This window comes from Chaetodon auriga, chromosome 12 (assembly GCF_051107435.1).
Source record: "Chaetodon auriga isolate fChaAug3 chromosome 12, fChaAug3.hap1, whole genome shotgun sequence".
NCBI classification, from domain to species: Eukaryota; Metazoa; Chordata; class Actinopteri; order Chaetodontiformes; family Chaetodontidae; genus Chaetodon; species Chaetodon auriga.
In genome coordinates, this window is record NC_135085.1 from 13,289,132 (window position 1) to 13,302,127 (window position 12,996).

General features: G+C 42.6%; 1 protein-coding gene across 2 annotated transcripts in view; it reads right to left on the bottom strand.

The window, feature by feature from the left end:
- The window catches only part of ephb1 (EPH receptor B1), a 152,463-nt gene that overhangs the window by 38,715 nt on the left and 100,752 nt on the right, over positions 1-12,996 (bottom strand). For both annotated transcript variants that reach the window (XM_076745811.1, XM_076745810.1), the window contains exon 6: positions 1,794-1,918. In XM_076745811.1, the coding sequence (XP_076601926.1) occupies positions 1,794-1,918 (125 nt within the window). The remainder of the gene's footprint in view (positions 1-1,793; positions 1,919-12,996) is intronic.

Consider the following 12,996-nt stretch of genomic DNA (forward strand, 5'->3'; position numbering starts at 1 on the left):
GCCTTTTATGACTGAAAGGCCAGATCATCCCGTTACGACTGCATGGAACTTCCAGATTTTCTGGACCTCTCAAGCATTCAGGGAATCGGTGGAGAGCTGGCAGGACTGACCTCAATGCAGTGAAATTTAATCCCTGCTTCTCCACATGCAACGAGTAGACTAAACACGCATGCAGGCAACCTAAGCCCATGTCTGTGACAGAATTTATGTGAACTTTTCATCATGCGTATAATAAATTTTAACTGGTATGGAAATTACACACATGGCGTACACTTGTATTCGATTCTTTTGCCCAAATTTGCCACCACCTGTTTTTTTTTTTTTTTTTTTTCTTTCCCCCTCTGAGGGTTGGTGCTTAATCAGGCACAAAAACACATCTGCAGTGACACTTTGGACAGCCGAGGCTGGCGGAAGAAAAGTCTGTTTAGAGCCTATAAAAAGCCTTGTCAGGTCCAAAATACAGAGTGTCAAAGGAGGACCACCAATGTGGAAATCTCATCTCCACAGCCCAGTGTGTCACAAAGCAATCACTCTTACTCACCTTCTGTGTCTTACTCACACTCACATGGCGGTACATTTTCCACATAGACTCAAATACTGTGAATGGGGTTATGAAGGTACATTAAAACAGAGGTAGACAGCATAGAGCCCAACCTCTCTGTCACCTGAATCATCCCAGTGCAATTAGCAATCTTGTCTTCCTTAATTCACTAATTTGTGATTACGCCGTGCTCATCTATTTGTGTGGGGACACGCTACATAAACATCAATAGGATTAGGTTTCATTGATATTCATGAGCTAATGGGAGGCTGTATAAGTGTTATTTACACGACACTAAGCTGTCTGGCAGATAAGGTTTCTCGGGGCCATGGCAATCGGATTCAATTTTATGACCTGTGCAATGCCGGGGGGGAACAGCAAGCAATGCAGCTATTATTGGATAACTGAGTTTCCAACTGCAAACATCATTTAAAAACATGATTGTTGTTCTCTCTGATAGAAAATGTTAAACGTGACAAACACAATTCTAAGGTGGAGTTGTGAATATTGATCCACGAACCTTAGCCAAAATGAGTTTGTGTGAAATAAATAACTCAACAGAAAAAGAAAAACATTTATAAAACTTTTATCGATTTCTTTCCTTTATTTGGAAAGTGGAACATGGGTGAAGGTGCACCAAGTCTTGCAAAAGTCTTAGCTTAAGATGACAAAGGCTGCGGAAAGAACATGCATGACCAACCTTGCTATACCTATTGATCAGCTTTAGAAGGACAAACAAGGGCCCAAACAAAAAGCTAGCGTCTCCGATCTCTAGATATCATTATGTCCCAGGTCTTGGGAAAAGCCTACAGGTCAATACTAGAGCAGCATAGGCGCTGTGGGGTAGGGCTGGCGACTTAATAAAGCAGACGTATTGTGTGTGAGCAGACGGGTCGATGTGACTCCCCCCAGACGCAATGCATTTTCACAGCAGGACAGGTTGCTGCACTGTGCAGAGTGGGCCTGGAGCAGAGGTCAACCTATTCACTTCATCAGCAACAGAAACCAAAGAACAGTGGGAGAGATGGAGTCAACACAGAGAAAGAACATATTATCAACCCAGGGGACTCTGCTCATAGATATCCAGGAGAGCTCAGATTTTTGGGGGGCTTTACATGCAGTTTGCTAGGCATGTGCAAAGTAGGAGACAACGCACCACATATACGAATATACACTTACAGCACACTGTACATACAGTCCGACGTAATGATGTAAATTCATGCATTTCCACACGCACATACACTTATCTTACCTTCTCATAGTAGCGCAGCTCATAGTCCAGGATGATACCATTGGGCTGTTCAGGTTGTGGCCATGAAAGTGTGAAGCTATTCATGGTGGAGCTGATCTGGTGCATGATGGGAACTATGGAGGGGGCTGCAGGGGACAGAAAGAGTAAAACAGTCAATACATTTCTAGAATAACAGTGATTGTTTCAGATACTGTATGTCTCAACCACAGCTCTTTGAATGATGTAGGAAGGAATGCAGTTATCCAGAGGTAGCGTAATGGCATTGGGAGAGTCCCTTTTGCTAATGCTGATTGTCCAGTATTCCCTCAGCCACTCGGTGAGAGTTTTTTGCTTGCCAAACATGAGCATGAGCATGTGAAACTGTGGCCTTTTGTAACCATATTGAATTGATTCAAAATGAGGATATCAAGCCAGCTATGGGACAGCCACTTCATTATCTGCTAGCTAATCAGAGCTGGTACATTTTCCACGCTAATAATTTCAGGAATGATGGTGCATATTTTAAAAGTAGTGCACAACTGCAATGCATATCATCCAATGTGAGCACCTAGAGTAAATAATCAGCAGGTATCAGTACTCTGCACGGAATCCAAGTTTAAACAGTACAACTGCCACTCTCATCAGTAACCAGGTAGCTAGCTGAGTCTGGCCAATTAGAGCTGCACTCAGCCATATTCTGGCACCACGGGGCCAAATATGTGCCAGCTTTGGCCAGAACAGGGCTGCTGATTTGGCAAAGATGTGAGGGTGTGGACTTCGGCTGGGTGTCAGCTCCAGTTAGCAGGACTCAGGATACCTTTGTGCCAGAATTGTCGATCACCACGAGCCTGGCTTGCGTCCGGCAACCAATCGTGTTGGATTTAGTCCGCTGTTGGACTGAGTAATTCTGGGTACTTGGGCAGAATATGGGAGCACTAAGTGTGGCATCCACTGCAGTAACACAGCTCCAAAGCTTTTTCAGCTCTCAAAAGTGGCAGTTTAAGTATATTTGCAACAACTGTCGACATATGGCTGCGCTGCACAACATGAAGTAGTGACCGTCATTGCCTTTGTAAAATTTGATTATTCCAAGTAAGAAAACAAGTTATGTATTTGTTATTTCTAAGAATTATGTCTGAATATGAATAGGTCAGTAAAATGTACTGTATCTGCACTTTCAAAATGATTCATGAAGTCATGTAAATAGCTTAACTGGGCCTTTGTTTTTACAGTAATTTTATGACCGTGCACAAGTAAAAGCATGTCCGTATGCAACTAAGTTTACAATATAATGTTCAGTGCAAAAGAGACGTATTACTCAGAATAGCACAGTAGCAGGTCATATTAAATTGCTTTCATTCAGGGGCCACACTGTTTGGAACGCATATTAAAATGAACATGAGACAACATGAACAGAAGAAGATCAAGAGGTAACTTAATATGAAAATGACACAGTATTGAAATGCACTCTTACAGTAAGCAGCAACGCAGACAAAATTTTCAGAAAATTTGTGTCACCTGATTTATTGCGACACCCCCTGTGGTACACTGCTGATTTGAGTGCAAGTGATGTCATGGTGAGCCATGAAAGTGCTGAAAAGTGCAGGCAGGAAAAATATATGCTTACATCCCAATAAAAGTGCCATTCTGCAGTCACAAGCAGACCGCACTGGATCTTCAGCAAAACAGGCATCCTGGGTTCATATATACACAGTATATATAGAAAACTATTCATAAATGACATTCTCTAGCTGATACAAAACATGTAAATGATCCCATCTGCATATGAAAGTGAAACCCTCTGGAATCAAACATCAAGTATTGTGATCGTTTTGGCCCAGCTGCGTATTCCACTCCGCAACCCCAGTCCACCTGAATGCACACACATGGGCTGTCAATTAACCCAGAATTGACCTTGTTCCTTGTCGCTCTTCACATGCCACTCAGAGATTGTGTCATTAGACAGAAGGAAGCCATCATTCATGATAAAACTCTTCATACATGTGTGTGCATTTGTTTCTCGGTGTGGTTTGGCATCTTTAACTTCCATCTAGTCTAAGTAAAGCTGCCTGTCTTTACTGTAAGCATTCAAAAGATGGACGTTTTCAGCTTTACCACACGCTGTTTTAACACCGTATATGTCTTACCTGTATCTGAGCCAATGAAGCATCTGATCGGCTGGATTTAATCTATATGGACTACAGGTCTGAAATAGCGTAAATTGAGTTAAACTGCCATTGACCTTAATTTTTTACCATCAGAACAGGTGTGTGCCTTGGCAGATTTCCTCACTGTTGACATTTAAGAAATCTGTGGATATCTTGTCACTGCTGACAGTGGCATCAAGGGAGTTAAACACCCCGGACTCTCGCCTCTGTGAGGAAAAAGTACATTTTCCTAGTGCTGATATTCACTTTTTCTGCAGCTATTTGTTGTGTTAATATGTGTAATCTAGGGCAAGCTGACAAAGTTCCTAAATGTCACAGACCGCGCAGCTTGGCCAGTGGCAGGTGAGTGGGTTTCTAAAATCTGCACAGCTCAAATCATTATACACTACCCGGGGATCATTTAGATCCCTGTTAATCAAGTTGAAGGTGCTGCAGGTTTTTTTCTTCATTGGCTACGCTAACCGACATGTTTTTTTTTTCCCCTCTCTGTTTAATCTAAACAAACCGCTGTTGCTGCTGGAGATTTAAAAAAAAACAAAAAACACAGCAGTTCCTGTGGAGCAGAGGATTTTTCATGGGAAAGCTTACCTGACAAAAGATTCTTAAAGCAGCAAATGTGAAAACTTTTGAGGAAAAAACGTGTTTTCTCATCAGCTTCTAACTGAAAATAATGCAGCCCTACTTGTGATTTTCTCTGTACTCTTATTACCAGTTTGAAGTGGGCACAACTGCAAAAATGTGATGTCTCTTACTCTCTTGTACCTATTAGATTGGGGCAGCGTTTTGAATCAGAATTTGATGTCAGTTGTGGGGTTGTTTGCTCATATGATCAAACCACATGCACACGGTTTTGAGGAGGCAGGTCAGCTAAGTTTCTGAGAGTTAAGCTCTGAATAAATACTACTAAATGTTTTTCCTAATTTAACTTTGATTTTTGCTTATTTAGTCATGTTATAGAAGATTTGAAACCAAGTTTTCAGGGGCTTTAAGTAGAAACCTTCATATAAATGCACCAATCTAGGATAAAGACAGTTATTTATTTCTAAAAATGTCACAAAATATCAAATAAAAATACAAATTGCTGAGCCTTTATGCACAAATGAAGCGCTTTAATGGCATGTGAATAGGCCCCAAAATCCACTGTATGATCGCAGACTCCTCCAAGGTGCTAGGATACACTCTAATTTAAAGTTCAAAGATGAATCCCACCAAACTTACTCATCAAACCAATTTGTGAACACACAAGTAAGTTTGATTAAACACTGATGCTGCGGCTGCTCATATTAAGTTCAAAGCCTTGGTGTTTGTATATAGCACTGGAAAGGAGTCTCCACCCCCATGTCTGCAGGCATAAATACAGCCCCACACAAGCCCATGCTCTACATTTTGTGCCTATCAGCCTCTTGGCTCCCAGCCTGCATGCTGCTGAGGCCTAGTCATCGCTCCACCTGGTCTCCACTCACCATCATCCTGAATAACTCCTCTATTCAAAAGGCAGCAAAATGGCACCCTCTCTCCACTAAATGATCCTTTTTATCAGACTCCTTAATGGTTATTCTATTTCTTTTTCTTCTCTTTGTACTTCACCCTTGCATAACCACTTCACGGTCATAGGAGTGCTGTAAGTAGAAAATCTCCTGACCTTTTCTCCCAGTGTGCTTGTAAATCGGGTTTTGTAAGAAAAAAATGGCTTACTCTGCAGTTTTGTATTTCTTGATCTGATTGTCAGATAATTACCTAAAGATGTAAATGTAAACAGATGAACGAGCTCTGTTTATCCTGTCAGTGTGAATGCATTGTGTTCTGTCCTCCTCCCTTAGCTCTCACCTCCTGCCCTCCCTCCCTCCCTCTTCCTCATACCCTAGACAGAGAGCGCGAGGGCTAAGCTTCACCTCGGTGCACTTCAGCCTCTCTGCCTCTCAGGCTGGTTCACGCTCCACTGACCAGGGCTAGGGCTGCCTTGGCCGCATTATCAATTACCGGCCACAGGCACACACTGTTCCTGACAGGCCCTGGGGAGGGGCACTCCACACAGAAATTCCTGCAGTGGAAAAAGGGGTTGAGGAGGAGAGGTATTTCCACCGCCCCAGCCCCGCATCCTGGTCCCAACTCAGTTCATGCATTCAGACGCAGAGAGACGGAAAAACATGGAGAATTTTTCATGCATGTTTTCCAGTGTCTAAATGTGTGCAAGTGTATATAGCCTGGTTTGAGATATTTTTTTTAGCGATTCAAAAAGGTCTGGCGTTGTGCTTATTAATGGCTGTTAACCCCATTAGGAGAAACAACCGAGCCAACCAGGGCTTTGTAGGTGGGATTAAGGACTGAGGCATCATCTCCTTGTGCCAAAGCAACTCCTACATCTTGGAGTGCTCATGCAATGTTTGTTTTAGAAAAGTTTTATTGGGCTATTATTATTAGGGTAGCATAAGTTCTGAACATTTGAGGATAAACTTCTATCTTTACAACACAAATTCTCACTACTTCCCTGAAGAAAAAAAATAAACCCTTTTCTCACTGGTGTGTCCCACTGGACAGACACTGGCCGTGTTTTCAAGAGGAGAGATAAAGAGCGTGTGCACATGTATGTGTGTGTGTGTGTCCTGGTAGCCTATGTGTGAAGAGCCTGTCAGAGACAATGTGTTGTGCCTGTATGAGGGTGAGTTTCAGCCCAATGAAGCACTGCTGTCCCCTCCAACTGTGTCCCCCACTGTCACCCTGGGACGATGATGCTGACAGTGATTGGTGACTGTGTCCTGCACTCCTCTCTCCTCCCTCCATCCCTCCCATCCCTTGCTCCTGTGCTCCACTTTTATCTGGCCCCACTTGCTGCCCCTGGCTTTTAATGCAGAGCTTGGCTCACCATTAATCAAAGTCAGAGCCTCCCTGTGTCTGACTGAGAAAGAGAGAAAGTAGGAGCAAGAGGAGAGACAGAGAGAGAAAAAGAAGGAGAGGGTTTGAAAGAAACTGATGAAAGAATGAAAAGCTTCTTTACCTTTGCACAATTAATCTTCTGTGGAATACAGATGAGCTGGAGCATCATTTTACATGTCTGGCACATTCCTGAGCCTCTGCTTTCATTATTGTTACTTCACCATGCAGTCGCCTTAATTCATATGGTCTGGTGAGGGGTCAGCGCATCAAATGTGCTGTTCTGCATCTCAAAAGAGTACTCCAGTGATTTAGTACGGCACTTTAATATAGTTGGGAGACTCATAAGAGACTTTAAATTATAAAGAGTCAAACTTGATGCAGTGATATTCTTACTTTTAGTGCCTTGTTTGGGTAAAGCTCCAAAAACTCAGCATCCTACGTTTCCCATAATGCAACTCAGTAACTTTGTTAGACAAAGTTCCTGGTAAATGCCCATAACTTTCAAACTCAGGCTGAGAAGTACTCCCCACGACTTACAAACGTGACTGCAGAATCTGTGAAGTTCCTCTTCAAATTGTAAGTAAAAATTCTGTCCTCTGAGCCTCCTAAAAAAACAGCCGATATTAGTTTTATCAGTTTGAGTCCTCCCTCTCCGTGTGGGATTCCTGGGATAGACTGAGTGCAGATGGCCGTCTCTGCTCCTCATGCAGCTCAGCTTTCGCGTCTGAATTCCCAGCTGCAAGTTCCTGCTCTGCCTCAGTTACTCTCAGTGAAATGATTGGACAGCAAGTTGGACTATAATTGGTCAGCTGATCTTGTAACATTCAACTGTGTGCACAGAAAATAAACACACAGGCGCACAAATACATTTGGCCCCATTCGCAACCACATATACTGTACAAGCCGAGGTGTTCTTTCTCTGTAGTGCACTTGTGGTTTGTGCTTTAAGATGCTGGCACACCATTGAACCATGCAGCCTCCTAATAGGGGCTCAGTGTCTCAGATGAGGAGAGCAGCCTATAGTCATGTGCTGCGCCTCTGTCAAAGGCATAAGTTTAACTACTACCCTCCCTATTAGCAGGGGCTCAGAGGGCCAAGCCAGCCATGACTATATGGTAATGGGCCTCTCTCAAACATCATAAAGAGGGATCAGTTCAGCACTGTGGATTTCTGTCAAGGAACGGTGCTGGTGGATGGTTGGAATTATTTTCAGAATCACATTATACGTGGAGGATACTGAACGTAGCTCTCTCTGTCCAATGGAAGAAAAAAAAAAAAAAAAAAAAACACCCTGTGCACTGCATGAGCATACTTTCACATAGACCCAAACACACACAAGCTTACAACCATCACTTAATATGCTATATGAAGACATCAGAATTGACGAGGGGACTCACTAGCATTCAAGCCCACACTTTTATTTTTGCCTGCAGCTAATACCTCACTTTCTGGGTACAGGGACAGGATCCAACATTTATGAGAACAGGCATCAAATGAAATAAAAATGGCACCCGGAGAGAGCCTGAAGAACCGTCTAAGATGATGAAACTACTGGACACCCTAGCTTTGATACATCGGGGCAGCAGCGAGATGGAAGAAACAAGGAAAAAAGCAACCCCCGAAAAAACAAATGGAAAGACTCTGCAGCCTGTAAACTGAAAAGACATAATGAGTAGTGTCTTGAATACCCTCCATGGACATGTTTGCCTAACATCTCATCTGATTTTAGAACCCCACAGAGCGCAGATCTCTTTAATTCATCTGGTTGTTTGGATTTCAGTCTAGCACATTGCATCTTAGTGTCTTGAATGCAACCCACCCGGTCGGACTTGCCCATAGAAGGCCGAGGATAGTGGTGTTTGCGTTTCTGTGGGAATAGCTCTCCAAACAGAGCAGCTAAGTGGAGGGGGATTGTTTGTAGATATACTTGGCATTCTATGGTCTGAGGGATTGTTGGCACACAATCTAGGTCAAGAGGGCCGTGCCAGTAAGATCAGAGAACTGTTGAGCATCAGGCATTGGTTGAGAAAGATAGCACCAGTCATGAGATTTAGGGACTTTTTTCTCTCATGTGCTGTTCACCAACCCACCCCCGCACTACCAGAGTAGAAAGGAGTTGTAAAAAATGTGTAAAAGATGAAAAATACCCTCCTCATCTGAAGCAGTGGTGGATGTAGGTTAAGTGTCCAGGATGGATTACATAAGAAAACATGGCTGCCATGCCTGTAGCTTTCACCACAAGTACTTTTATCTTCCACAGCGTGACAACCATATATATTTATCTTTGTGGTCATTCGGCAATTTAATAAATTCACTAGAAGCAGAGAGTGTCTCCTACCGTTAAAATTAAACCGCACTATTTCACAAAGAGACATAAAATGGCTATTTTTCAATAGCTAACACAGATAAATATGACTAAATTCAGGCCAGCCATGAATGATAGCCTAAGAGGGGGCAGTATATAACCTTTGTGCGTCTGTATCGGTGTGTGTCTCTGTGTGTGCGTGTGCATATCTCCAGGAGAGCACAGGCCGTGAATGAACTCCTAAATCACACTATTGATCAGTCCTTCCTCCCAGACACACGCTGGGATCGAGGGCAGTTAAATGGCCTCCTTGGTGATTCATACTAAATCCCTCCAGCTCCCTGCTCACCCCCATTATTCCCTCCTCACCTCATCCTCATCCACGCTCTCCTCTTCCTCCTCTCACCTTTCTCGTCTTATGGCCAATTTACACCATAACCCCTCTAACTACTGCTGCTTTACTGTTTTCTAGGTGGTCTCTTGGTTTTCCTTAATCCGCACTAAAGCCATGTCAAATGAAAAAGATGCCAGAGAGACGAGCACAAACTTTTTCTTTCCTGCATAAGCTTATTTTAAGGACCACTCACCCATCTGGTCTCTCATAGGTTGACATTCTTAGAGTACTAGAAAGGTAATAATATAGCATTACCCTTGTCGACAGTCTATGTCTCATGAGAAGGCTCTATTTATCCCCAGAATCCTCTATCCGATGATGTTGTTTTGAGCTGAGTAGAAGACTTATTTTAAAAAGGCCTCTTGGTACTATTTTACCCAGACAGAAGGGAGAGACTTTGAAACTACAAAAATTTAAACTTTGACTTTGACGCCAGGAAAAGTGCAATTTGTCTCACTTTTGCTTGGCCTGAAACAGCATTATCAGCTGTAGGTGTTTGAGGTGGCGGTCCTTTAAACGGAGATGTACTGAATGTTTTTGAGATTACAGGTCCTTATTGTCATGACATGGTCACAGTGACATCTTTAAATGCACTTGCAATTAACTTTGATATCAAGCGGAAGCACATCCATGCGTGCTATTTGCAAAAAGGATTGGTAAAATGGAAGATAAATATGAGGTTATGTTGATTAATTATTATCTGTTCAGCAATCATATTACTCTTCTCCTCCATCATCCTTCCCTTTAACAGCTGTGCTGAGCACAAGAGCACATGACAAAAATGGCTCACCTTGAAAGGCAGAGCCAAGAGGGATTTAGAGGAGACTGTGAACAGTGCACCCTTTATTCTTAACTGTGCCACATTCTTCTGGCAGTAATGAACTCCTCTTTTCAAACTAAGAAAAACAAAAATAAAGATGGTAAAATTCCTTTTTAAGATATAAATGTGTAAGCTTTTGTGCACACTCCATGGCATGGCTTCTCTAATACAACACCAAATCAGTGTTTTCTGGATTGATTTTCGGATAGCTCGTTCCAATTTGAAACAAAATTGAAATGAAAGTATTCAATGGACTACTTGCATGGATATCCATGCACCTGTGCATTCCCTGATGTGCGTAAACAATGCCATGTCACATAAACAAAGAAATCTGTCTATTCTACCAGTAGTCTTGGCTTTGGCATAGATAGGACATTTTGTGAAATTAGGGGTGTGCATTGTTCGTCTGTTTAGTCCAAACAGTGCCATCCTTTGCTTTTGTCTCACAGTGCTGAAGTTGTCATTCTGATGGCGAAACAATCAAGCAAGTTTCAACAGGGTTTCGATTGTGCTGTTGTCATTTCACTGTTTTAGAGGTCCAGTGTGTAGGATTTAGGGGGGTGTACTGGCAGAGTATGGCAGAAATGGAACACAATATTCATCAGTATGTTTTAATTAGTGTAAAATCACCTGAAATAAGAGCTGTTGTGTTCTCCTCGTATTAGAATGAGCTCTTTATATTTTCAGAGGCAGCGGGTCCTCTTCAACAAAGTTTGAATGTTTTTATTTATTTTTTCCAAAACATTACATCCCATTTGCAAGAATTTGCACCATATTGGGCTTTACTGTTGTGATGACCCCCATTGTGTGTTTGTGGACTTGCATTGCATTAGGAATTTACATGGTCCTCCAGGCTCAGTTTTTTTTTAGAATAAAGACACCTCTTTTATTGCTACTTAATTTACATGGAACTTTGTTACGCCACCTCTCCCAACCTTACATCATGGTGCAGTACACAAACACCAAATAAATGGACAACAGAATTGCAAGGTTCCCAAAAATGGCAACATGTTTCATTGAGAACCGACAGTAAACAGAGCCCTGATTTTTAAAGAAAGGCTCCACTTTTTGAAGTGCATTATCAACATTAATCCCTCCTGGATACTTCTGTCTCTTCAGTGGCCTGCCAATGAAACCCCCTGTCGAAACTAGGAACAGTGCAATTACCTGGCTACAAAGGGCCACACAGGGCTGGACATAGGCCTGGCAGATTACTGGCAGACACCTCATTACTGCAGCAGACTTCAACAATAGGCCTGGGCATTGCTTCTTCTACATCTATCTGTCAAGTGTGCTATTAGCCTGTCAAATGGGGACAGTCATCACCATTAGGCCACCCTGATAATCAGACCTATTTACTCCCTCATTTTCCTCTCTTTCACTGTCACAGTCTCTTGCAGTCTGGTCAAAAAAAAAAAAAAAAAAAAGAAGCTCTCCCTTTCTCCATCCTGCCCGGTCTTCCCGCCCACTCCTCCCCTGACTCATTCTCAGACAAAGACAAGTTCAGTTGGTCATTACATTCCTCTGAGAGTTGTTGCAATCAAATACGGTATGCCCACCACCAAGTGGATCAAATTTAATTTCAAAATGTACTCCCATACAAAAGGAATCTGGATAAAGCATTTTCTGTTTCACTGGTCTTTGAAATAAATGTGAAATAAGTTCATTCTAATTAAAGAGGAAATTTACATCAGTAATTCTGAATTCGTTCGACATTAGGTCTATAATCACTGGATCAGTCTACAAATTTTTCAACACAAGCGCATTACCGTACATGACACAGAAAATCACGGTGCGTGGCCAACAGGGCCCCAAGCTGACAAACTTGTAACTCTTTCCTGAGGGGACCCTTGCCAGTGTGAGCTCAACCAACAATGCCAACAACAGTCCCTTCACCACCCTGTAACTCCACTTTATGTCTGTTATTAGGTCCCACAAGCTCCTGCTGTGATTTTCACGGTCCGACTGATCCACAGAAACACAAAGAAAAATGAAAGGAGAGCCTCATTTAAATGTTTCACTTGGTCAATACTTGTCCCTTGATAGGTGCGTCTGTGCACAAGTCAAAGATCTACAAGAGCATGAAAAACGCTGTAGCAAAAAGGACCGGCAAAGACAATTTCCTCGACCTGTCATTTCCATTGGCTGGGCTCAGGTCCCATCTCAGGCACAGTTAGAGGATGAGCCCACACAAGCACACAGAGAGACAGACAGGGAGCAAGAGAGAGGAAGATAACTGGATGAAGGTCATTTTCATTGGCTGGACGCAGATCCATCACAGGCAAAGTCAGAGAAGGCAAACACATGCACACGAACATGGAAAGGGAGGACAGAGAGGAAGAGCACGAGTGAAGAATATTTCAGCTTGGCCTGAAAACAGCAGCTGTTCATGTATCTATCTTGGGTCAGTCTCCTCCAGTCTGACATTAAAGTATTGAATAGTAAACAGAGTTGAACCTGAATAGCTGTTATAAAAGAATAAAGGTGAAAGTAGTCTGTCAGCTAAGCTAAGAGCAGTGCAACAAAGAAATAATGCCTCTGCACCTAATATTCAGTGCGACTAAAATGCGAAAGGCGCCAAATTAAGAGAGATTAATTCTCTTGTTTTTGTTAAGAAAGCAGGATGGCGGCAGGTATAAATCTGACGAGTCACAGACATGTTT